Raw genomic sequence first — 23,690 nt, 5'->3', positions numbered from 1 at the left:
ATGTCGAACTCCAAAGTTGCACGCGAAGCCCACACGTAACTTTATGAGTAAGCCTCCCGTGCAATCGTGCATTTTGTGTGTTGTAACAAAACAATAACAACAATATAGATATGGATTCCAAATTGGATCGATCTTGATTTCACCCTGAATAAGATATCACTCAAAGAAACCAAAAACAAAAAGAGGTAGAAGAAGAAGAAACATTCATATTGTTGAAAACATCCCCCAATTCATATTACTTTTGAAGCTTTCATAAAACATTTTCCTTCTGCCAATCAAGTTAAGGAGTTCCAGACCTGAAATCAGGATTGCAATACCACCACCTACAAAGCTTTACTTAGGCCAGCCAGCAAGGAACTTGAATAAATTAGATACTGCTTTTACCCATACAAGATCCTAGTAATTACAAACCAGCCCCCTACTCTGTCTCTGAACAAGTGGAACCCAAAAATCAAAAAATGAACTTCCATCAAGGATATGAATGATACGGTATTTACATCCTGGGCTCTTGGGGGATGTCTGAACTTCAGCAGCAACAGCTTCCTTAAGACATGGGCATAAGGTCAATTTTGAAGGGTTCGTTCGTTCCAAAAGCTCAGTCATCTTCTTGACACACTGATTCTTGTCAAGAAAATTGTTAGTGAGATAAGTGATGTTTGATAATGCAGGAAAAAACAACACTGAAAGAGCAAACAAGACTGACGACATCATCTTGAAAATGTTCTTGGAGCAACAATAGGACGGCCCTCAGACCTTCGTCCTTTGTCTGCATTAGGAAAACTTTCTGATTTTCCTTTTTCCAGGTTTGCAACTGATTGCCCTTCTGATCTTCCTTTATGGAGGTTTTGGAGCGATCGACCATCTGATTTCCCAAGTTGTTCCACATTTTCAACTGACCGTCCCTCTGTTGTAACCCCTATGTCTACGTTTTGCCGGTTGTCCCATCCTAAGCCCTTTTCCAAGTTATTGACTGACTGAAACTTGTCTTGGTTTTGGACTGATGGGCGCGACTCTGATCCTTTACCAGGTGGACCTGAACTCTGTCCTTTGTTCAAATTTTGGAGCTCATTTGCAATCTGGTATCGTCGTTCCTTCAAGAAGTTAAGTCTGCTTGTTATCTTTGACATTGCAGAAGATGTAGAATTACCTCCCTGCAATGCACAAATGAGGAGTGGGTAAATATTTTTCTGGTCTTATCCAAATTTTCTGAGCTCTTTACCTAATCTAGACACTTAAGCAAATATGTAATGCAACTATAAATATAAGAGCATCCGTAGTGGATGTGTTTAGGATCCATATATAGAGTCAACACATGGCACTCAATTTTTGTAGGCTTGAATGGACAGGTTTAGAGCATCCATAGTAGTGAAACTAGTGTCAGGTGTTGTCAGCAAACAAAATTTCTCAGTTGCCATGCTCCATTGGAGCTGTTAAGCTCTAAGTTTGCAGCTATTACAGTTGTCAGATGTTAAATTTGTTGTTAACTGTAGTGGGTTGTTGAGAGAGAGAGAGAGAGAGAGAGAGAGAGAAGGCAGAAGGTGGGCCTGACATGGTCAGGGATGGAGAGAGAGACAGAGAGAAGAGGAGGGTGCTGGCTGAGATTTTTTTTACTTTACCCATGCAAAATACATTGAAGTATTCACTAAACTAACAAACTAAATTGAGTCCTATATTATCACTTTTTTCCGCCCACAATTTTAAATCTCCATTGAAAATGCTCTTACTCTTTGTAACAACCTTCTTGTTAAAGGTGTGAGTAGCTAAAGGATTTGTTAACAGCGGCAAGTCACTTATTTTATACATTTTATTCTCCAAATTTTAATATACAGATGGGTCTCACACTAACCAAACACTTCTTAACTTGCCCATTGGAGTACCCTATGCACTCACTAAATTAGCAAACTAAGTACCCTAAATTAGGCCCCAATTTTTCTTATTTATTCAATATAACAAACATGCATAGCCACTCCACTATGGACACTCTAAGAGATTGTTGCACATTGTGTTTCGCCGGATAAGGTCAAAAAGTTGTATAAGTTTTTTCATAATTAAATATCTACCCCAACTCTGTTCCATCTTCTCCTGGAAACCAAATAAAATTGGCTTTTATAAAAGAAAAAAAAAATATATATATATATATATAGAGAGAGAGAGAGAGAGACATTTGTCTTTAAGATCATGAAATTCAAACTATACTTCTTTAAAATAATAATAAAAACAACACAGACCTAATTAATTATGTTGTTTCTGGAAGAGCCCTCAACACTCAAAAACTTTGCTAGTGCTGGGTATAAAAACAAGACAGACTATGTGGTTATATTACATAAATCTCATATTTCAAAGTATATAGCAATTTTATTTTGGAAAACATTTAATGACAATTATATTTAACATAAATCAAATAAATAGTAACTGAGTGGTGCTAGAAACCAAGGGGTCGTAGCCTGTGTGATTTAACCACCAAGTCTCTGAAAGGGGAGGTCTTGAGTTTCACTTTTACGAGTGAAATGGGAGACAAGACTTAAGTGCTTTCAAAGAAAGAGTGTGAGTTCAACTCCTCCGGATGCTTATCTAACAATTAATCATTGACTTTTGCCGATCAAGAGAAAAAAAGGTCCTAGACCTTTATAGTATATAAAATGAACCTTTATTAACGAGTTCATACCATTGCTTCAAAAGGGGAGGAGGAAAGAAAAAGGAAGGGTTAATTGTATTAACACTTTTCTCAATTTCTTAAAAATGGACAAAATTGTAAAATGTTTTATTTTTACGAATACAAATTTTAGAAGAAAAAAAAATAAAAATTACAAAAAATTATTACAATAATAATATATCCATAATTGTTATCTTGAATATTAGTATGTAAAATTTTCAAAATATTTTTAAATATCAAATAATTAATAGTATAAAATTGGGTATTGGTCATTGTATAGTCAAAATAGGTAATACTCACTTCAAAAATTATTAGAATATGCCACAATTATTACCAAAGAATAAGTGATTCACCAAGCACCTAGTGTTTTTTATTAATTACATACCTCAGAATTACTTCAGCAGGACTCAAACTACTTGACAATAGTAATAGTCACTTGATCAAGTACTAATAAATATTTGTGGATGACGAAAGGAAAAGAGGATATAAAGACAGTTAAAATTGTAAGGAGAATAAATTTAGAGAGAAAGAAGAATAAAGATGAGAGAGTAATATGAAGGGAAGAGGCACAAAATCTGAAATCGGTTTTATCCTCTCTAACACAATATTATTTATACTAATAAGCAACTTAGTAACAATTACCAAACTACCCATCATCTAATACCTTAACACTCCCCCTCAAGTTGGTGCATGAATATCTCTCATGCCCAACTTGCACACAATAGGATGAAAACCTTACTACCTAACCCTTTAGTAAATATATCAGCTAACTGATCTGCTGATTTTACAAATGGCATACAAATTACTCCACTGTTGATTTTTTCCTTGATAAAATGTCTGTCAATCTCAATGTGCTTAGTCCTATCATGTTAAATTGGATTATGGGCAATGTTAGTAGCAGTCTTATTGTCACAGTATGATCTCATTGGCCCAGTACTTAACAGTTCCAAGTCAGTCAACAAAACCTGAAGTCATATAAGCTCACAAATATCGTTTGCCATGGCCCGATATTCAGCTTCTGCACTCGACCTGGCTACAACTGTCTGCTTTTTACTTCACTAAGTCACCAAATTCCCTCCTGCAAAGGTATAATAACCTAAGGTAAATCTCCTGTCATCAATTGCTCCAACCCAATCAGCATCAATGAAGGCCTCCATCCTCAAATGTCCATGATTAGAGAATAAAATCCCTTTTCCAGGAGCTGACTTTAAATATCTTAGGATTCGATTCACTGCATCCAAATGACTTGTTCGAGGATCGTGCATGAACCGGCTTACAACACCCACTTACGCAATATCTGACCTAGTACGAGAAAGGTACACTAATCTCCCCACAAGTCTCTGATATCTTCCCTTGTCAACATGGTCTCCATCACTACTAAGTCTATGTTTGGCCTCAATAGGGGAATTAGAAGGTCTATACCCCAACATCCCTACTTCCTCAAGGAGGTCTAAAATGTACTTTCTTTGAGAGATGAAGATACCCTTGTCTGATCTAGCAATCTCAATCCCAAGAAAATACTGTAACGCACCAAGATCTTTAATCTCAAATTCCTTGGAGAGTCGAGCTTTGATTTGGGACATTTCCACCACATCATTGCCAGTCAAAACTATGTCATCCACATAAACAATAAGTATGGTTATCTTATTTGCACACATTTTGATGAACATAGTATGATCCGCATGACTCTGCTTATACCCAAATCTAATCATTGCTTTTAGAAACCTATCAAACCAAGCTCTAGGAGACTGCTTCAAACCATACAAGGCCTTTTTTAGCCGGCATACCTTCCTATTAGTGGTAGAAAAAGAAAAACCAGGAGGAACATCCATTTACACTTCTTCTTCGAAATCCCCATGGAGAAAAGCATTATTTACATCCAATTGTTGCAATGGCCACCCCAGATTTGTTGCACAGGAAAGGACAAATAGAATTTATCTTGGCTACCGGAGCAAAGGTCTCCTGATAATCAATGCCATAAGTCTGAGTGAACTCTTTAGCAACTAATGTTGCCTTATATCTCTCAATGGTTCCGTCTGATCTCTGCTTAATTGTGAACACCCATTTGCAGCCCACGGGTTTTTTTCCCGATGGTAGGGAAACTAACTCCCAAGTGTCATCCTTACTCAGAGCTCTCATCTCCTCTGCCATAGCTTCTTTCCACTTGGGATCGTTGAGTGCTTCCTTCCAACCCTGCGGAATAGATACAGAAGACAAGGACGAAACAAAAGCACGGTATGATGGAGACAATGAGTCATAGGACACAAATTTAGATATAGGATGTTGAGTACAAATTCTAACTCCTTTCCTAATAGCAATATATAGATCAAGTTCATCAACAGGAACAGGATTAGAAGTAATGACCAAGGACTCATTACCTGAAGGTTCCATAGAAAGATTAGTAACTGGATCTCTAGATGGAGATGGACATGGCAGCACATGAGATGACTGTTCTTTTTGTCGTCAAGAGTACGTCTTGAGATCTGGTCTATCCAACCTACTAGACTCCCCCTGAACACACTTAGTTTGTGACTTCTCACAAGATTGTTCGTCTTCTCCCTCACCACAAATGGTGGGGAAAAACACTGGATCAACCGGATCAGAAACAATCTCTTCTGTAGTAAAAACCTCCCCCTAGAGAGATTGGCCCGATAAAAAAGGTTCAGACTCAAAAGGTGACATCCATAGTAACATGAGACTTACCGGAGTGAGAATCATAAAACTTGTAGCCTTTCTGGGTGGAGGAATAACCAAGAAAAACACAGTGCACAGCCTTGGGGTCGAGTTTGCTCTGAGTGGGGCAAGAAGAATGAACAAAACAAACATAACCAAACACCTTAAGAGGGAGAGAGATGGGTGACACAAAAGTATGGGGAAGAAGTTGAAGAGGGCGCTAAAACTAAAGAACACTAGATGGCATACGGTTAATAAGATAGGCAGTGGTTAAAACAGCATCTCCCCAGTATGGTTTAGGAACTTGCATCGTGAACATAAGAGCACAAGCAACCTCAAGTAGATGACGGTTTTTCCGTTCCATAACATCATTCTGTTCAGGGGGTACCAACACTACTGGATTGATAAAGGATGCCATGTTCTTCAAGATATGTGCAAAAAACACCATCAATATATCCTATGCCATTGTCACTCTGAAGGACCTTAATGGAAGTGTTGAACTAAGTTTGAACCATCCTATGGAATGCTTGAAAACAAGAGAAAACTTTACTTTTGGTGCGAAGCAAATAGACCCAAGTTACACAAGAATAACAGTCAATAAAAGTAACAAACCAACGATAACCAGACACAATCAAAATATGAGAAGGACCCTATACATTATAATGAATAACCATAAAACAAAACAAACTTCTTTTATTAACTGAAGGATAACAAGAACATTTATGCTTTGCAAATTCACAAGCATCACAATGAAAATTATTACGATGACAATCCTTCACTAAATTAGGGAAAAGTTTTTCCAAAACAAAAATAGAAGGGTTCCCTAAACGCCGATACCACTGATATAAAAAAGAAAGACTAGGAGTGCCAGTAGTCTGAAGAGCTTGGCTTGGAGAAAAAGATTCAGTATCCAAAAAATACAGACCCTCATGTGCTTTACCACTGCCAGTCGTTCTCCACGTATCCAATTCCTAAAAGACATAATGAGAAGGATAAAAGGTTGTGGAACAATTTAAAGAAGTGGTAAGACGACTAACAGAGAGCAAATTAGTATAGAAATTTGGGACATGTAGCACAGAGGATAGAGAAATAGAAGGGGAGCAAGAAATTAAGCCTATCCCAAACACAAAGGATAAAGATCCATCAGCAACTCTCACTTTATCCTTGCCAAAACAAGGGGAGTAAGAGTGGAAGAAGTTAGACAAACATATCATATGATCGGTAGCACCAGAGTCAATAATCCAAGGAGATGATGAGACAACACTCAGGGCACTCGGAGTAATAATATCTGTGGAAGCAATGTTGGAGAAAGGAGGATTCGAAGCAGTGGTAGTAGGAGAGTCAAGCCAAGCCATCAGACGCTGGAGAGTGTGGAGCTCATCTTGGGAAAGGGCTGCAAAATCATTGGAAGTGGTGGGAGAGGACTCCGAGAGATGAGCATGAAAGTGAACAGTACCACCACAATTACCATGACCACCACTTGGTTCTTGAGGACGACCATGCCATTTCCAACAATGGTCCCCATCATGACGTCCTTTCCCATAGTAATCACAAATAATCTGATCACGATTGGTAGAGGAGCCTTTCCCCCAGAATTGGGCCCAGCAAATTTCCCATCTATAGGTGCAGAAGAAACGGCTAAGGTAGAGCGATCTTGGAGAGGCTAATGAACCATAGCACTCCTCCGGCTCTCTTCCTACAGAACATAAGCATAAGCCTCACACACGGTAGGAAACGGATCACGGCTAAGAACCTAAACACGAATCAGATCATACTCCATGTTGAGACCAGCAAGAAAGTCATAAACACGCTCTTTGGATACCATCTGCTGGAACATTTTAGCATCTTGAGAACAAACAGCCTGGAAATTCTGATAGTAATCAAATTCCTACCACAAGCTACTCATCTCGGAATAGTACTCCACAATAGTCCTATCCTTCTAATCAAACCCTCAAATTTTTTTTCACAGTCCATAAGCCTATTGTTAAAATCCACCTACTCTCCACCTACTTCACCCACTTAAACCTACTCCACTAAACCTAACCCACTACACCACTACCACCTCCACTTCACCTACTCCTTACCTACTACACACTCACCCTCTTCTATATATAGGAATCATGAATCATTGTAATAAATATCAATATAAATCAATCAATAATACAATTCTCTATTTCTCTTTATACATTAAATTTCTACATGGTATCAGAGCATGTTTAGAACCTAATATTTTCGCTTCCCCGGCGGGCGGCAACCTCACCTTAGCTGTCCGCCGGACCTCAACCTAGTCTGCTAAAATTTTCTACACATACCTTAAAATTTCCTTTCTTCAACCTGCTGAGTGCACAAAACACAGACACATACAATTCTCTCTCTCTGTGGTTTGATCAAGTTAAGATATGGCTGACGAAACCCAGAAACCGGCTGCTCCGGAGACCCCCGCTACTGTACCCCCCAAAACCCTAACCCTAGCCTCTCTTCCGTTCTCTCCACCACCAGCAGAAATGGCCCCTGCTCGCCCTCTCGTCTTCGTCCATTACACTCTGTCTCCTCCGGATTCTGTGGATCCAACTCATGGGATTGGGCGCACAAGAAAACGAAAACAACCAACCCCTGTTAATCTCAGCACCATACCAAGCAGAACAAGAAGCAGATCTCTACAACCAGCAACAAGAATCCAACAGTGGGAATTTGATCAGACGGACATGGGTAGAGTCAAAGAAGATGTGGCACATTGCTGGACCCTCCATTTTCACCCGCCTCGCCATGTTCTCCCTCACCGTCATCACTCAAGCATTCGCCGGTCACCTCAGCGATCACGACCTCGCCGCCATCTCTATTGTCACCACCGTCATCATCGGCATCACCTTCGGCTTCTTGTTTTGGGACTGTTTTGCTACGTGGGTTGTGGTGGGTGTCCTCAGTCTTGGACTGTTTTTTCCGAACAAGCTTTTGTTGGGCTTTGGGATTTCTTCAAACTGTCTGTGGCTTCTGGGGTCATGCTCTCGTTGGAGAATTTTTATTATAGAGTGTTGATTATAATCTCAGGGAATATGAATAATGATGAAGTGCAGTCAGTGGTGAGGCGCATTAAGGACGTGAAGAGGGCACCAATGATGAAGACCCTCGAAACCCGGACAGTTTAAAGCCGAGATGAAGGCTTCAGTTCTTGGAGAATATAATATCAACCCCACTCCACTTTCTTTTCTTTTATTATTTCTATGTATATGTTTATTCTCATCTATTCTTCAAAGCACACCCACCATGGTTTATTTATTACAACACCAATCCTCACCCGGCACCCCCATTCCTTTTTATTATTAGAGACCTGACTTGCACCTCCTCGGCCAACCCATTTCCCTTGTCTTCTTATTATTATATACACCTTTTCTATTCTCCATTATGCTCCACTCACCACTATCATCACATTTTCCCACTTTTTCAAACCCACTTTAATCATATCCCTCCTTTCCCTTACTTTCTTCCACCCACGATTTCACCATTTTCTTTTCTTTTAATATATATATATATATATATTTTATTATAACAAAAAAAAAATGACAAGGTGGTGTCAAACCTATCACCTAATACACCCTTGTTTTTCTTATCCCCCATCCACAAATATTTTTTCTCTATTTTCTTTATCCATTGTTTTATTTTATTTTATTTTTCTTATTACACATAACAACATTCACAAAATCACACCAACAACATTCAAAATATAAATCAATAATATACATCAATTTATCTTTAAAAAAAAAAAAACATGACACCACCTTGTCATTTTATTCATATCAGGGGCTCAACCCCGATCACACTTTTACACCAAAAAAAAAAAAAAAAAAAAAAAAACAGCAACAAATCAACCACATCCACAGGCAGGATTTTCTTCTCTACTCTGCCGCCGGTCTTTTCTTCTTGCCTCCGTCCTGGGCGGCCCTTGCCGGTGTTGCCTCCGTATTTCCCACTCCACTGGGCATGCTCACTACTCCCTGCTCCTCCACTGCAGCATATGGCGGACCTCCAAAACGGAACATCACGGTGGCCTTCCGCTTCAGCTCCTTGTTTTCTGTCTTTAGCACACTTATCTCTGCTCGCGCATCCTTATACATGCGTTGGAGCAGAGCCAGCTGGGAGTTTAACTGTTGCACCTCATTTGTCCTGCTCTGCAGCCGGTGCGACAAGTTTGTGACCGCAGTCATGGTTTCCACACATGACTTCAGAGTATACTGATTGGCCTCAATATCAGTTTGCACCGCCATTTTTTGTTCCACCGACCGCATCGGAAAGTTCAACGGAGCAAACACAGAGGTGTTTGGTTGAGGTTCACTGGCCACCGCACCAGTTCTCTCTCTTGTTGACTCATTGAGGTCGGGAAAGAGAGTGAGCAGCCCACGGGAAGACGAAGCCATTTTCTGGGCAACAGAGTGTTACAGTGTATTATAGAGTTTCTCTCTCAGCAAAGGAAGAATTTTTCAGAGGTTTCTCTCAGTTTTTCTGTCTCAGCTTCTGCCTCAGCCTCAGCCTCCGTCTTGGTTAAATAGCCGAGGCAGCCACGCGTATCGCGCGCCACTTGACGCCAGACGACAAACGGGCGCGCCAGCCAAGGCACTCACGTGCCTCGCCATCATGTCCGGCACATCTTTTTATGACTTGGGCTCGCCTTTTGATGGCACGCCTTTTTATGAATTGGGCACGCCTTTTGATGGCACGCCTTTTGAAAAATTGGGCACACCTTTTGAGGGTGCGACTTTTTAAGGGTCCGACAAGACTCTGTAAACTGTCCCGACATTGATTCCGGTTAGCTCCTTCATGGGTCCAGCAAGACTCTGTAAACTGTCACAACAACTGTCACAACAGTGTCTGCTACAACGGTCCGACATGACCCCATAAACTGTCTTCTACATCGGTCTGACACCGCCATCCAGTGTCCTCTACACCGTTATGACACCACCATACAGTGTCCTCTACAACGTTATGACACCCCCATACAGTGTCCTCTACAACGTTATGACACCACCATACAGTGTCCTCTACAACGTTATGACACCACCATCCAGTGTCTTGACCAATGGTCTGACACGACCATACAGTGTCTCCTATCCTCTTTTATTTTTATGTATTTTCTTGTTTTGTTACTCTCTCCAAACTCAAGTTGGTTAGTTCCTATCCCCCTTGAGTTTGCAGGGGGCTGTTAAAATCCACCTACTCTCCACCTACTTCACCCACTTAAACCTACTCCACTAAACCTAACCCACTACACCACTACCACCTCACCTACTCCACTAAACCTAACCCACTACACCACTACCACCTCCACTTCACCTACTCCTTACCTACTACACACTCACCCTCTTCTATATATAGGAATCATGAATCATTGTAATAAATATCAATATAAATCAATCAATAATACAATTCTCTATTTCTCTTTATACATTAAATTTCTACACCTATGCATCATTACCCCACTGAGAATACATCTGATATGCGGTAGTCCAAATCTCATGAGCAATATCCATTAAAACAAAAGACCGACTAATATTAGGATGAATAGAATTGAGTAACCAGGTCATGACAAGAACATTCTCTTTGTCCCATTTGTCACGGGCTGGTCCATCCTCCATGAGAGATTTAGTAACACCTTTGATGTACCCCAACAAGCCCCGAGCAGTAACAGCCAATTGAAAAGAACGGGACTAAACCAAGTAATTGGTGACGTTTAGCTTAGTAGTAAGTTGAAGGGAATGGGAGTTTTAGTCTCACTGCTGAGAAGAATATCACCTTCTTCACCCATGGATCAAGAACACACTACTGTATCCAAAAACTGAGGAGATGATAGAAGAATATGATTTTCCACTAAAAACCAACCAGTAGCAGCAAGAAACAACACACAGGCAAAACAACACACCTGATAGAACTTAGAGGCTGAAAAACACCTAGAAATACCCAAGAAGTAAAAACCAAAGCCAATAAGAGTCTCAAGGGGTCCAGTCGGCACCTACAAGGGCTGACCCAGGCCTTGATTCAAGCAAAAAACAGGTGGAAATCGAGAATCTGAAGAACGACCCAATTTTTCAGAAAAATAAAGAAAAAATCGAAAAATAGGCAAAAGTGGTAGGAAAAATTTGAAACTTTTTCTGGGAATTCCCCAGCCCAAGTCGAGCATGGCTGTGATTTTATTTTTATTTTTTTTACATCATCAGACGAGAAAAAAAAACAAAACAAAACAAAACAAGAAAAAAAAACAGGAAAATTAGAGGAAGAACACAAAACAACCAAAGAAATCAAAGATTTCTGTTGCTCCAGTACCAAGTTAAAATTGTAAGGAGAAGAAATTTAGAGAGAGAGAAGAATAAAGATGACAGAGTAATATGAAAGGAAGAGGCACAAAACCTAAAATCGGTTTTGTCCTCTCTAACACAATATTATTTATACTAATAAGCAACTTAGTAACAATTACCAAACTACCCATCATCTAACAACTTAACAGTAGCTATATCTGAATTATACAGAGCAATAGAAAAGTTGGAATGAGTTTCATTAGAAGGAATTCAAGAAAATTTTGAAGGGGCCAAGGTAAAATTAATTTGATTTTGGGGCAGTCAAGATAAGATAACATATATTTTGGGTAGCCACCTGTAAAAAGCATTGAGGCCAAATGAAAATTCAAAAGTGCAATGCCCACCCGCCTCTCTGTCCGCCACTGAATACAGAAATCAAGCATGGACAAGGATAATGAAGCCTACCTCACCCCGTGTACCAGACTTCTTTGAATTGGCAGGCCTGCTTGTTACCAGTTCTGTGGCAGATTTAGTAGCTGGTGGAACCCCAATAGATTTGGAGTTGTGTGCTGTATCCAACTGCTGGTTCTGAGGTAAATGTTTATTGGAAATGTCTGGTTTCATCTCTTTGTCACTGTCTGCCTTATCCCATTGAGCATCCTGCCAAATATAAAAAGTTATTCTTCCCAAGATTTATGTTGGTCACGTGAAATATATTAGGTACACATTCAATGTCAATAAATGGACCCAAAATTTACATTCATTGCCGAAATACTAACAGAAACACATTCTATGTCCATCGACACACACACAAACACCCCACATACATATAGGAAAACTTGGACCAACTGATTAGTTTGCGAGATGAGTTTGGCTTGTTAGAATAGGAAACAATTGATTGTATTTTATCCTTATTTATTCCTTTGATTGATGTAATTATGCCTTATGGCACTCCTGTAATTACTCAATATGATCAATATAAAAGGGAATGGAGTCTAACTCATTCCCTAACTCTTTCTCTTCTCTAAACCTACATGGTATCAGAGCCACAATAGGAGAAACCTACCACCTTGCTTCCACCGAAGGCCCCCAAACACAAACCCCCGATTGCCCAGGCCCCACGCCCAAACCCTAGCCTGCCCAGGCCATCCACCACCTTGCCTAGGATAGTTGCACCCCACCCAGTGCAAGCGAAGGTTAGGCGACTCTCCTATGGCAGTCACAGCCTTTGTCAGCAACCCTAGCCTACTCCTCTAGGCCTGTCGACAGCCCCTGGATGGTTGTCTGGTGTCGTCGTGATCATCTGGTTGGTCGTCTAATGCTGGTTGGTCAATTGGTGCCTTCGTGGCTCTCTAGTTGTTCGTCTAGTGCCTTCGTGGCTCGCTGGTTAGTTGTTCGTGGTTTTCTTTCTTCTCTCTTTATTCTCTGTTTGTCTCTGTTTTCCTAGAAAAGGAAAAACAAACAAACAAAACACCCACAAAAAAAAAAAATGCTGTAAAAAAAAAAAAAAAAAAAACCGGATTCTTAATTCTTTATGCTTTTTTAGTTACTATTGTGCTTGTTCCTCCACCATCTTCCAAGTTTGTGATTGGTCCTGGGTTTGAAGATTGCTTAGTAGAATATTCATGGCAGATTTCACTAGTGAGTCAACAACTTCTCAGCCGCCTCAGAGCGAGAGTTCCATTATATCTTCTACTATGACTGATAATCTCAGCCCTGGCCTTAAAATCACCATTTCTCTATTCAATGGTCAGAAATCTCTAGCATGGTTGCAGAATCTGACTATTTTCTTGAAAAACCGAGAGAAGATGGGGTATGTTGATGGCAGGGTACAGGCACCCACTACCACGGACCCGAGTTATGGTCAGTGGGAGATCACCAACTCCCTCATTATGGGTTGGTTAATACATTCTATGGTCCCGAAGATCAGAGAAGGCTATCTCTCTATGGACACTGCACTAGATATTTGAGAGGCAATGACTACCACTTACTCCCATAAAGGAAACTTCTGCCAGGCTTTTGTGTTACGTCACTCCATTGAAAAGTCGGTACAAGGTGAGATGACAATCCTTAAGTATTTTACCTTCCTTAACAATGGGTGGAAGCAACTTGATTACCTTCAGGATTACAAACCTGTCTATCCCATTGATTCTGTTGATTACCAGAAGTTTATGGCACAAGAGCGGGTCTTCAAGTTCTTGGAAGGCCTCAATATAGAGTATGATCCTGTTCGGAACAGAGTACTTGGCATAGATGTGCTTCCTTCTCTCTAGGAAGCCTTCGCTTTTGTGCAGAATAAGGAGAGTGGCCATTCTGCGATGCTTCCTTCTGCTATTACTGATCGCTTGGCCTTGGTTTCTGCACCCTCTCGTGATGGCGATAGTGTGACTCGGGGTTCTTATCATTCCTCTAAGAAGGATAATCTTTACTGTGACTACTGTCGTCAACCTCGCCACACACGAGAGACTTGTTGGAAGCTACATGAAACTCCCTCTGGTGGCCGAGGAGACCGTCCTGGTACTCAATGACTCGAGGTTTTCATCCTTCCTCTAAGAAGGATAAACTTTACTGTGACTACTGTCGTCAATCTCGCCACACACAAGAGACTTGCTGAAAGCTGCATGGAACTCCCTCTGGTGGCCGAGGAGACCGTCCTAGTACTCAAGGGGGTTGGTCGGATACTAGAGGCCGAGGGGCCAATGCACGAGCCCATCTTTTAGACACTGTTGAGCCACCATCTGCATCTCCAGTCGTCTCCTCCGCTGCTGATGTTTCGAGATTATCTGCCTCGGATTTTAAGATTGCTCTTCGCCATTTTTCTAGACCGTTGGGCCTCTACTTCTGCTACAAGTGCACCCTCTTCTTCCTTTGCCAATTCAGGTAACTTGGCTTCCTCTCCATATGCATTGCTATCTCATACGACTGTACCATGGATTATTGATTCTGGTGCTTCAGACCATATGTCTGGCTCCTCTAATTCATTTTCAGAGTATAACCCCTCCTCAGGTCAAGAAAAAGTGCGTATTGCTAATAGTACCATTTCGTCTGTATCAGGGACAGATTTTTTCCTCTAGGTAACTCCACTAAGGGTTCCAAGTGTAATCATTCTCAACAAGCTAGGCATGAAAGATATCTTCGCACCAGCTTGAGAGGGAGTGTTAGAACAGGAAACAATTGATTGTATGTTATCCTTATTTATTCCTTTAATTGATGTAATTATGCCTTATGGCACTCCTGTAATTACTCAGTATGATCAATATAAAAGGGAATGAAGTCTAACTCATTCCCTAACTCTTTCTCTTCTCTAAACTTACATGGCTCTCGTATCAAAAATCCTATTCAGGTCTGGCAACTAATAAAACTAGCCATGCAACAGTGAAAAGAGATAAAGGCCTATCACTCAATGAGGTCCATTTGGTAAATCAAGTAAATCACAAGTCCCGCCTTTTTGCTATTTGATTTCTGTCAAATTCTCTCAAAAGTTATAAGAACTAAAAAATATATTCTCAGAACAGTAATAAGGAAAAGTGTACGAGTCAGAAGGGTTAAAAATTTATAACAGAGTTTATGTACACTTCGATTGGATGCAATGCAATATTCTTCAGTGTAATAGTTGGGAGAGACCTGCGTTAGTAATTAGTAATGTAAACCCTCCAAATCTACCCCTTCGAACACCCAAGTTAATATTTAATGAGCTTGGCTGTTCCTGATCCTGTTGATAATGCTGGAAATGGCCTAACTTTATTGGCAACTTGACCAAATGTAAAGGAAAAGATTTGTGGGAGAGGATAACAGAGTTTCAAACTTCCAATGGGAATCCAGGGATTTCAGTTCAAAATTTAGCTTCAGGAAATCCATAAATTCAACCAATTTTTGGGATGCAAACTTAATACTTATTGACAAATAATTGAAAGTTTCAGACCAACATGAATGTATACCTTGTTTCTTGTTGACCTCTCAGGAATACGTAAACTAGCTGCAGTTTCAATGTCCTCTTTCTCCTTCCTGTACCCAAATTATGAGCATAAAAAGAATGGGAAGTAAACTGAATACACCAAAGGATGAGCACCCAGTATACAAGTCATCTATTTTTGAGCAACTAAAAGCTTTCTACATGAAATTCAGTGGACAATTAAGTTCAAATGAAGCATGTTCTTATATTTGAAAACTCACAAGCACTAAAAAGACAGGACAGAAAAGGGAAGGAAAAAAAAAAAAAAAAGGAGACTCAAGGGAGAAGTGCTTAGAATTAAGGTGAATAAGGGGTGAAAGTGTGTAATGAAACAAGGGATGACTATATACTTGCTAAACCAACAAGAAATAAATAACTTACAGTTTTACTTGATTATTGGGAGTCTGTTGGGGTTGATTGTATGAACCATACACAAAACCATGTTCATGTTGTTGATTAAGTTGGACTTCAGGGTTATCTGTCTTCTGCTTCACATTCATGGCACCTCCCTCCACTCGAGCAATTTCCTCTAGCTCTGCTTTCGTCTTTGATGCATTTACAGTTAATATTTTAGTAAATGAACAAAACCAATTATATCAGTGATTGCAAGGTAAACAGACCTTTTCACCAATAGTGGTTGAGGTAGGTAAGGACCCTTGAGGCATTTTAAGTCCATCTTCCAACCCTGCCCTTAATTCTCTCTCTTTCTGCAATTGTTCCTGTAGTCTTGCCACCTGGAATACAATCAATGCCTATTGTCAATAAATCCCTCGCTGTCAAGGTTAGTAGTACGTGGAGCAGGTATGTAAATGCACCTACTAAGGTTGTCATATCAAGACAGCAAAAGGAAGGAAAAAATATTTAGTTCAGAGGTATCAACAGAAAAATGGATCAAATATGGAGATACAAAGAAATTATGTTTACAAGTATTGAAGAAAATAGTTTGAAAAGGAGGAGCTTGAAGTGAATATGAATTGGGTTGAAGAATGATAAACTGTCGCAGCAACTTTAGTTCATATCTGGAGTCAATGCATTCATGATCCACACTCATGGATGAATGAATACAGCAACATCCATCTTCCTTGCCATTTTATGGCCTAATGTGTTCAGATACTTCCTCATGATTATTTCACTAGCTCGAAATGTGGATAACACCTGATTCAGAGTAATAATTTCAAGGCCTCTTTTGTTTCTCATTCACCCGTCAACAACTGTTAATAGATCTCTTTCAATTACTAAAGGCCTCGAGAGATCATCTTTGAGTAGTGCTACATGGACTTGGGTTTGTATGAGAATTGGGTGTGGGACAGTGTCCAAACACCCTAAACCCCAATCCTTAAGACACAAAAATGTGTACCCAAAAATATGTAGAGCCTTAGATACTTGGGGCCACAATTTAGATTGCCAAGCCACCTCTTTACACTAATGTTTCATGAACTCAAGAATAGGTGACACAGTTACATCCTTTTAGTATGTTGAACATGTTGATATTAGAAAGTAAAGCACATCAGGCGTGATATATCAATGCATAAATAATAACCAGACGCATATATGATGAAAGGAAAACAAAACATTATTAAAAATGGCAAGAAACAAATACATCTTGTTCAAGAGCTAGACGACGCTCGTGCAAAGCATTCTTTCGTGTCTCCAGACTTGCTTGTAGAAGTGCATTCACTTTAGCCTATAATGAATGATGGGGGAAAATCATCAAGATTAAATATCATCAAAAAAATTAACAAAAGGATAGATCATAATAAGAAAAAAAATTAAGTGCCTACCTCTTCTGCAATTCTGTTTTGCAGGTCAATTTTGATGTTCTCAAGCCTTTCAATCTCAGCCCTATTGATGGGTCAAAAAATCAGACAGATTGAACAATTTGGAGCCATTGAGAAAGGGTCAAAAGTATTAAATGTCAAACAAGTTTGCAATAGATTCTAGAGCAAGCTACAGATGACCAAATAAAAATGTGAACGCCTGCTGATTACATAGCCAAACTTCAAGGAAAATAATTAAAGCCATTAAAAGGTACGTAGAACAGGACAAATGTAGAGACTTAATGCATTTTAACAAAATAAAAATGAAAACATCATAAGGTCAGATATAATTACATTTTCACTACAACATGCCTTTCCAACATAATTGCTAAGGCTATTTATGTATTTTTACATTTGTCATTAAACAGGAACCTGATTGTAGAATAGTGCTACAAAGATTGAGGTCTTGGGTGAAATGAACAAAAAGAAACTGACAACAAATATATGAAAATTCACAAAATTCATTACATATAATGACTATTTCCAATTGTGAAGATCATCAAAGGGTTCCCTTTTCAGGATTACAATGTCCTTGGGGCATTCTTGATTACACAAGGGCATTTCCAAATATAGGACATATCTGAGGCATAAAAATTTAAAACCACCTTTTGACTTGTAGCAGTGGTGCATACTGTAACCTGTCTAAACTTTTGTCTCTATACCACACTATAAACTAAAGTCAGATGAATGAACGAGTAATGGCAATAGTATCTGGTTACAAAGACACTCACAAAAGCAATCACTGTGAAAAAAATTAACAAACAATTGTAACTAGATTTGTACTTGAAAATTTTAAATGGGTGAGCGATGTATCACTTACTCGTCTTCATAGGGAAGATCAACGGATTCCATGGAAGGCTTCTCCTTTGCCTGTGCATACTAAAAAGTTCAAAGTTCCAATACCAACAAAATAGAAAGTTACACTGGCAAAATTAAGAGTCCATAGGGCATAATTGATAACATTGATAAATTAAGGGGCTCTCCCAGGAAGGATAAATTTTATTTTACACCTAACAAATTTCTTAGAACTTAAAATAAAAATTTGAAGGAATTTGCATACTTATACCCGCAGTGGAATATCCACTATGAGGCTGTGATATAGCTAGATAATGTAGTTATACTACTAAACAAAGACAACAAAGGAGAAAGCTATATCATGAATCTAGAGAATATGGTTATACTCACAGGGGCGCATCCCAAAATAGAAGGCCTCTGTGCACCAGGCACTGGTTCATTGAATGTGGATGTGGAATTCTGAATGCACGAGGATAGACTGTTATCAATTAACTTATGTTCTGAACTTGTCTCTGCAGGATTATCTTCTAAAATTTCACCAGACTGGTTAGCCTGCATTGCTGAACTAAGGTCACTTTGATTTGAAAAATCCTCACTTCTTTGTACATTATCATGTTGGGCTGATGAACTTTGAGGAGAGCTTGATGACGATTTCTGATTGGCTTTACGATCATCATCTGATTGATTGCACTTGGAACCCAAGCTAGGACCATTAGAACCCTGCATTTTCAAAACTGTTGGTGTAAGTATGCTAATTTGCAGGAGGAGAAGAGAGAAGAAGGGGGTTGGTAAACCGGGGGACAATAAGAGCTACAAAGACAAACAATTCAGACAATATACTCAAGATGAACCATATAACATAATAATTTATAAATAACATACAAAAGATCCATTCAACATAAATGATGATAAACCGCAGCAATCACACAGGACTAAACTTACAACTGACACCGTGACAATTGAAGGAAAAAGATAGACCAAATGTAAAGGTAAGAAACCAGTGTGTCAGAGGTAATTAGCACTGGGATTCTTCCAAAATAAGTACAAAAATATAACAAAGGATCAATATAGGACTTAAAAGTCTGTGTGCACGTTAAGACTTAAGAAAGTAGCACTGCATTGACAACTATCAGTGAATGGATTAATTTACATTCCTATGTGATATAACAAAGAGAAAGCAACAAAGAGAAATTGAAGATACACCAGCTATAAGGTAACAAGAAAAACAAAAAAAATAAGAAGAAGAAATTAAAAAATATAGCAACAGCATATTTAGTATGTGAATTGCATGCTGATCAGATAATGAGGCTGGCATGGGGAATATTGAGGTATTGTTCAGATTTTACTACCATCATAGTTTGTGTGTGTGTGCGCGCTAAAGTTAAGAAGTGCAAGAACTAGCCTTATCATCATCAAGAACATTATCCTGAATTTTTCCAGTCTCGCTGTTAGTTTCATCTGATGCATGTTCAGAATCTTCATCTATGTCCGAATCAGAGCCCTCTGTTCCATCTCCATCATCATCAGTTAACTCCTCACTATCACTTTCACTGTCTTCTGACTCGGAGTATAGTTCAGAGGACAAGGAACCTTCCTGCAAAATTTTTACTAATTAATCAGATAGAAAAAAATTATAAAAGGAAGAGAAAAAATTGGGAAAAAAAATCTGTCCCACAAAAAATCTATAGTTACTTCACATCGAACCTAAAAGGCAAAAAGAAGTATAAATAAATTAAACTGGAATTCTAACAAGATTTTACACAACCCTATGGCATAAGATAACAGAGGGTAATATACTACTAATATTTGTCCATCTTTGACAATTTTTTACAATCTGTACAATATCACCACTGAGGAGTGACTTCATCCAATTTGAAAGTGCGGAAGGTCAAGAGGATGGCCAAAAAGAATATTAGCTGAGGATTTCTATGACCAAGGATATGACTTAAAATTTAAGGTATATTTAGAGCCAACTAGACAAGATACATATCTGACTCCAAGTAATTGAGATTAAGGTTATTTAGGTAACACGTACCTAAAAATGAGCTTGCTAAGGCTGGAGCCTTTACCACACTTTTGATTATCAATTCAATATGTATTCTGAGGATTGCAAAATTCAACTCAACCAAAAGAACTCTTAATATTCTCCTTTGACGAATCCTTGTTAATAATATATTTTCTAGTCTTAACCCATCTTTTAGGCCTCCCTTATGCAACAGTAGGGCTGTTCATATAAGTTACCGACCCGCCCAAACCATCCGAACCAAACCGGCCTGATAACCAACGGGCAATTTCACCTGATGTCACAGTCAGTGGCGGGTGATTCTCCACAAAAAAAATGAAAAAGTCAGTTCGGTCGTCGGTATTAAAATATTACATCCGACAAAAAACCGACCGAATTATTTATTTTCTAAAATCTTTTACACGTGGAGCGTTTTTATTAGCTAAAGGAGTTACCTTATCACTTGTATACAGCTATCCTATTTCAAATATTAATGATTATCTCTCTAGATCTAAGAGAAGAATGGCTTGTCTTTTTCTTTTTTTTCTTTTTGTCTTGTGCAAAGAGCTTTGCTATTATCAATATAGAAGATTGACAGACTTTTCTGATTCATCTGTCTCTCATTTACTACTCTGTTTCTTTCTCTCTCATCAATTATGAAGTTCTCTTCACCCAATACTACTCTCTCTCTCTTCTCAATACTCCTGTCTCTCTTCTCTCTATCTCACCAAAATCACTCTCACCCTTTTCTCCTCTCTCTCAATTTCTCTCCGTCTCACGGTGGCTGGAGCCATGAGAGGATTCAAGTGGCGGTGAGGCTAAGATATTAGCAGAGATGTTGCTTTGAGATCGTGATCCGATGACGGTGGCAGTGAAATTGTGATCTTGAAGTTGACGGTGAGATCATGATCTTTAATCTTCCTGTGAGAATATTGTGTGAATCTTTTAGATTATGTGAGAATATTATGTGAATATTTTAGATTGTGATTGTGAGAATATTTTGTTCTTAGGATTATTCTTATTTCCTATTTAGGATTAGGCCTAGAATTGCTGTATATATTAGACGTACACTTTGTATTGTTTGACAATTGAATATACAACTTCTTCAGAAACTTACATGTGGGAATATTGAATCTTTTAGATTGTGTGAGAATATTATGTGAATATTTTAAATTGTGTTAGATTGTGATTGTGTGAATATTTTGTTCATAGGATTATTCTTATTTCCTATTTAGGATTACGCCTAGAATTGCTATATATATTAGATGTACACTTTGTATTGTTTGACAATTGAATATACAACTTCTTCAGAAACTTACATGTGGGAATATTGAATCTTTTAGATTGTGTGAGAATATTATGTGAATATTTTAAATTGTGTTAGATTGTGATTGTGTGAATATTTTGTTCTTAGGATTATTCTTATTTCCTATTTAGGATTAGGCCTAGAATTGCTATATATATTAGATGTACACTTTGTATTGTTTGACAATTGAATATACAACTTCAAAAACTTAAATGGTATCAGAGCCTATCATCATTGTCTAAACCCTAAGTAATTTGCCTCTCGTCATTGCTCTCTCTCTAATTTTGGTTCATCATCGCGAGGTCCTGCTCACAATCAAGTTCGCAAGGCCTTTCTCCATCTGTCTCTAGTCGCAACGACTCAGTCTCTAGTCGCGACAACTCACCATCGACCACCCTTCTAGTTCGCAACTCACCATTGAACATCGACAACCTTCATCTGGTCTATTCTCAGTCAAAACCCTAGTTTCGGGAGTCACCCAAGCCCCTTGTTTGAATCTCTAAAGCTTTGAACATCGCAACACCAACCTCTGCGTCGCAACCCATTCTTTAGTTGGTGATCAACCCAAAATCACGACCCATTTGTTCGCTGGTCCACCTCAGGGCTTCGACATATCTGATCCTCGATTTCTTCTAGGTCGTAATCAAGCTCTCTCTCTCTCTCTCTCTCTCTCTCTCTAAGATTTTGACTTCTCTGGTTCGTGTATTGATATATTGATACAATCTTGGGCCAATGTTATGAAGAATTTTCTTCTTGGTCAAAAAAAATAGGGCTAGGTTTTGGATCTGTTACTCGTCATCGGACCCGAAAAAGGAAGACTATCTGACTTCCTGTGAACACTTGGGATTATGACAATGCCCAAGTTCTGACCTGGTTTCATAATTCTGTGGATGGCCGTATTAGAATGATATTTTCCAAATACAGTACAGCCAAGGAAGGGTGGAATTATTTACCGAGTGTTTATCAACAGTCCAACTTTGCCAAGCGGTATGAGTTGGAAACAACTATTCAAAGTGCTTGCCAACGGTATCAGACTATTTAGGATTTCTTTATTGAAATGACAGGTCTCTGGGATCAATTGGCTCTCATGGACCTGCCTATTCTCAAGATACTAAACGCTTATGTTGAGTTTTGGGAGCAAGGTTGTTTAGTGCAGTTCTTAACAACTCTCTCCCCTTAGTATGAGGCTATCTGTGGTGACATCCTTCACCGATCTCCTCTTCCCTCTATGGATGTTATTGTTCGTGAGCTCCTCTCCGAGGAAACCCGTCTTAAGATGGCCAGTCAAACTCTGTCTCCATCTGTCTTCCTAGCTCCTGCCCAACCTCCACTACTATCGATCCCACCTCCTCATCAACTTCAAGCCACTACAAAGCCTAAGAAGGCACCCCTGGCTTCAGATAAGTGTGCTTTCTACCACCAGAGAGGTCATTAGAAGTGCAACTATCCCAATAAGGAATGTGAGTTTTTTCAGTAGTCTCAGTCACAGTTCCAAGCTCCTACTTAAAATAATTCTTGGCATCCTGCCGCTTATGCTGCATCTATTCCGGCTCCAGATGTTGACCTGGCTTCCTTGAGCGCCCAGATTGCTCAGCTTCAACATCTCTTGTCCACTTCCTAGCCATCCCCATCTGCCTCCACTCTCACCTTTCTTCATTCAAATTTGCTTGGGTGGTTTTTTTACTCCGATGCCTCTCATCATATGACTCCTCACCTTTCCTTACTGGAAAATTGTAACCCCCATCCCTCTTCTATCACTATTAATACTAGTAATGGGTCTGGTATGCATGTTTTATCTATTGGATCTATCTTACTCTCTACTAGGGATGTAATCGGTTCGGTTCGGTACGGTACGGTCGGTATATAGGTAAAACATTTCACCAAACCGATAATGTCAGTTTTATTATTTTGAAGACCGATACATACTACTTCTGCCATCAAACCACACCGAACCAAACCGATTAAAACGGTACGGTTCGGTTTGGTTCGGTCCGATGTAGTTTAATTGGTAAGACCTTTCAAACTTAAGCCACTTTTAAATATAATGACTAATCTATATAAAAACATTAAATTACTATTTGTCCACCATTTCAAATATATCCAATCCATCCTTTCAATAAATACTTTTTAAGTCCTAAATTAACAAAAATAAAAACAAAAAAAAGTTAAAAATACTAAGGTTTCAAGAATAATGGGTTAGAGTTACGA

General features: G+C 39.1%; 1 protein-coding gene and 1 long non-coding RNA gene across 14 annotated transcripts in view; both read right to left on the bottom strand.

Annotated features, from left to right (window-relative positions):
• Positions 1-209: 209 nt before the first annotated feature.
• Positions 210-23,690, bottom strand: part of LOC114265075 (rho GTPase-activating protein REN1) — a 50,949-nt gene continuing 27,468 nt past the window's right edge. For 4 of the 13 annotated variants that reach the window (XM_082921707.1, XM_082921714.1, XM_082921708.1 and 1 more), the window contains exons 15-24: positions 19,577-19,768; positions 18,565-18,894; positions 18,200-18,258; positions 17,344-17,404; positions 17,163-17,246; positions 16,183-16,296; positions 15,944-16,107; positions 15,549-15,615; positions 12,076-12,270; positions 210-1,151 (exon numbers count right to left, since the gene is read on the bottom strand). In XM_082921707.1, the coding sequence (XP_082777833.1) occupies positions 708-1,151; positions 12,076-12,270; positions 15,549-15,615; positions 15,944-16,107; positions 16,183-16,296; positions 17,163-17,246; positions 17,344-17,404; positions 18,200-18,258; positions 18,565-18,894; positions 19,577-19,768 (1,710 nt within the window). In that variant the 3' untranslated portion in view covers positions 210-707. Of the gene's footprint in view, positions 1,152-11,965; positions 12,271-15,548; positions 15,616-15,943; positions 16,108-16,182; positions 16,297-17,162; positions 17,247-17,343; positions 17,405-18,199; positions 18,259-18,564; positions 18,895-19,576; positions 19,769-23,690 lie in introns of all 13 variants that reach the window. The other 9 variants (XM_082921710.1, XM_082921716.1, XM_082921711.1 and 6 more) reach the window with 7 other exon arrangements.
• On the bottom strand, positions 5,966-11,730 carry LOC145823004 (uncharacterized). Its single transcript, XR_014365026.1, has 2 exons — positions 10,780-11,730; positions 5,966-7,304 (listed from the first exon to the last, which is right to left on the bottom strand). It is a non-coding gene; the product is annotated as an uncharacterized LOC145823004 (long non-coding RNA).

This window comes from Camellia sinensis, chromosome 3 (genome assembly GCF_055761805.1).
Source record: "Camellia sinensis isolate YWXY chromosome 3, ASM5576180v1, whole genome shotgun sequence".
Taxonomy (NCBI): Eukaryota; Viridiplantae; Streptophyta; class Magnoliopsida; order Ericales; family Theaceae; genus Camellia; species Camellia sinensis.
The sequence above is the reverse complement of the archived record's forward strand: the minus strand, read 5'-3'. Positions and strand labels throughout refer to the sequence as shown.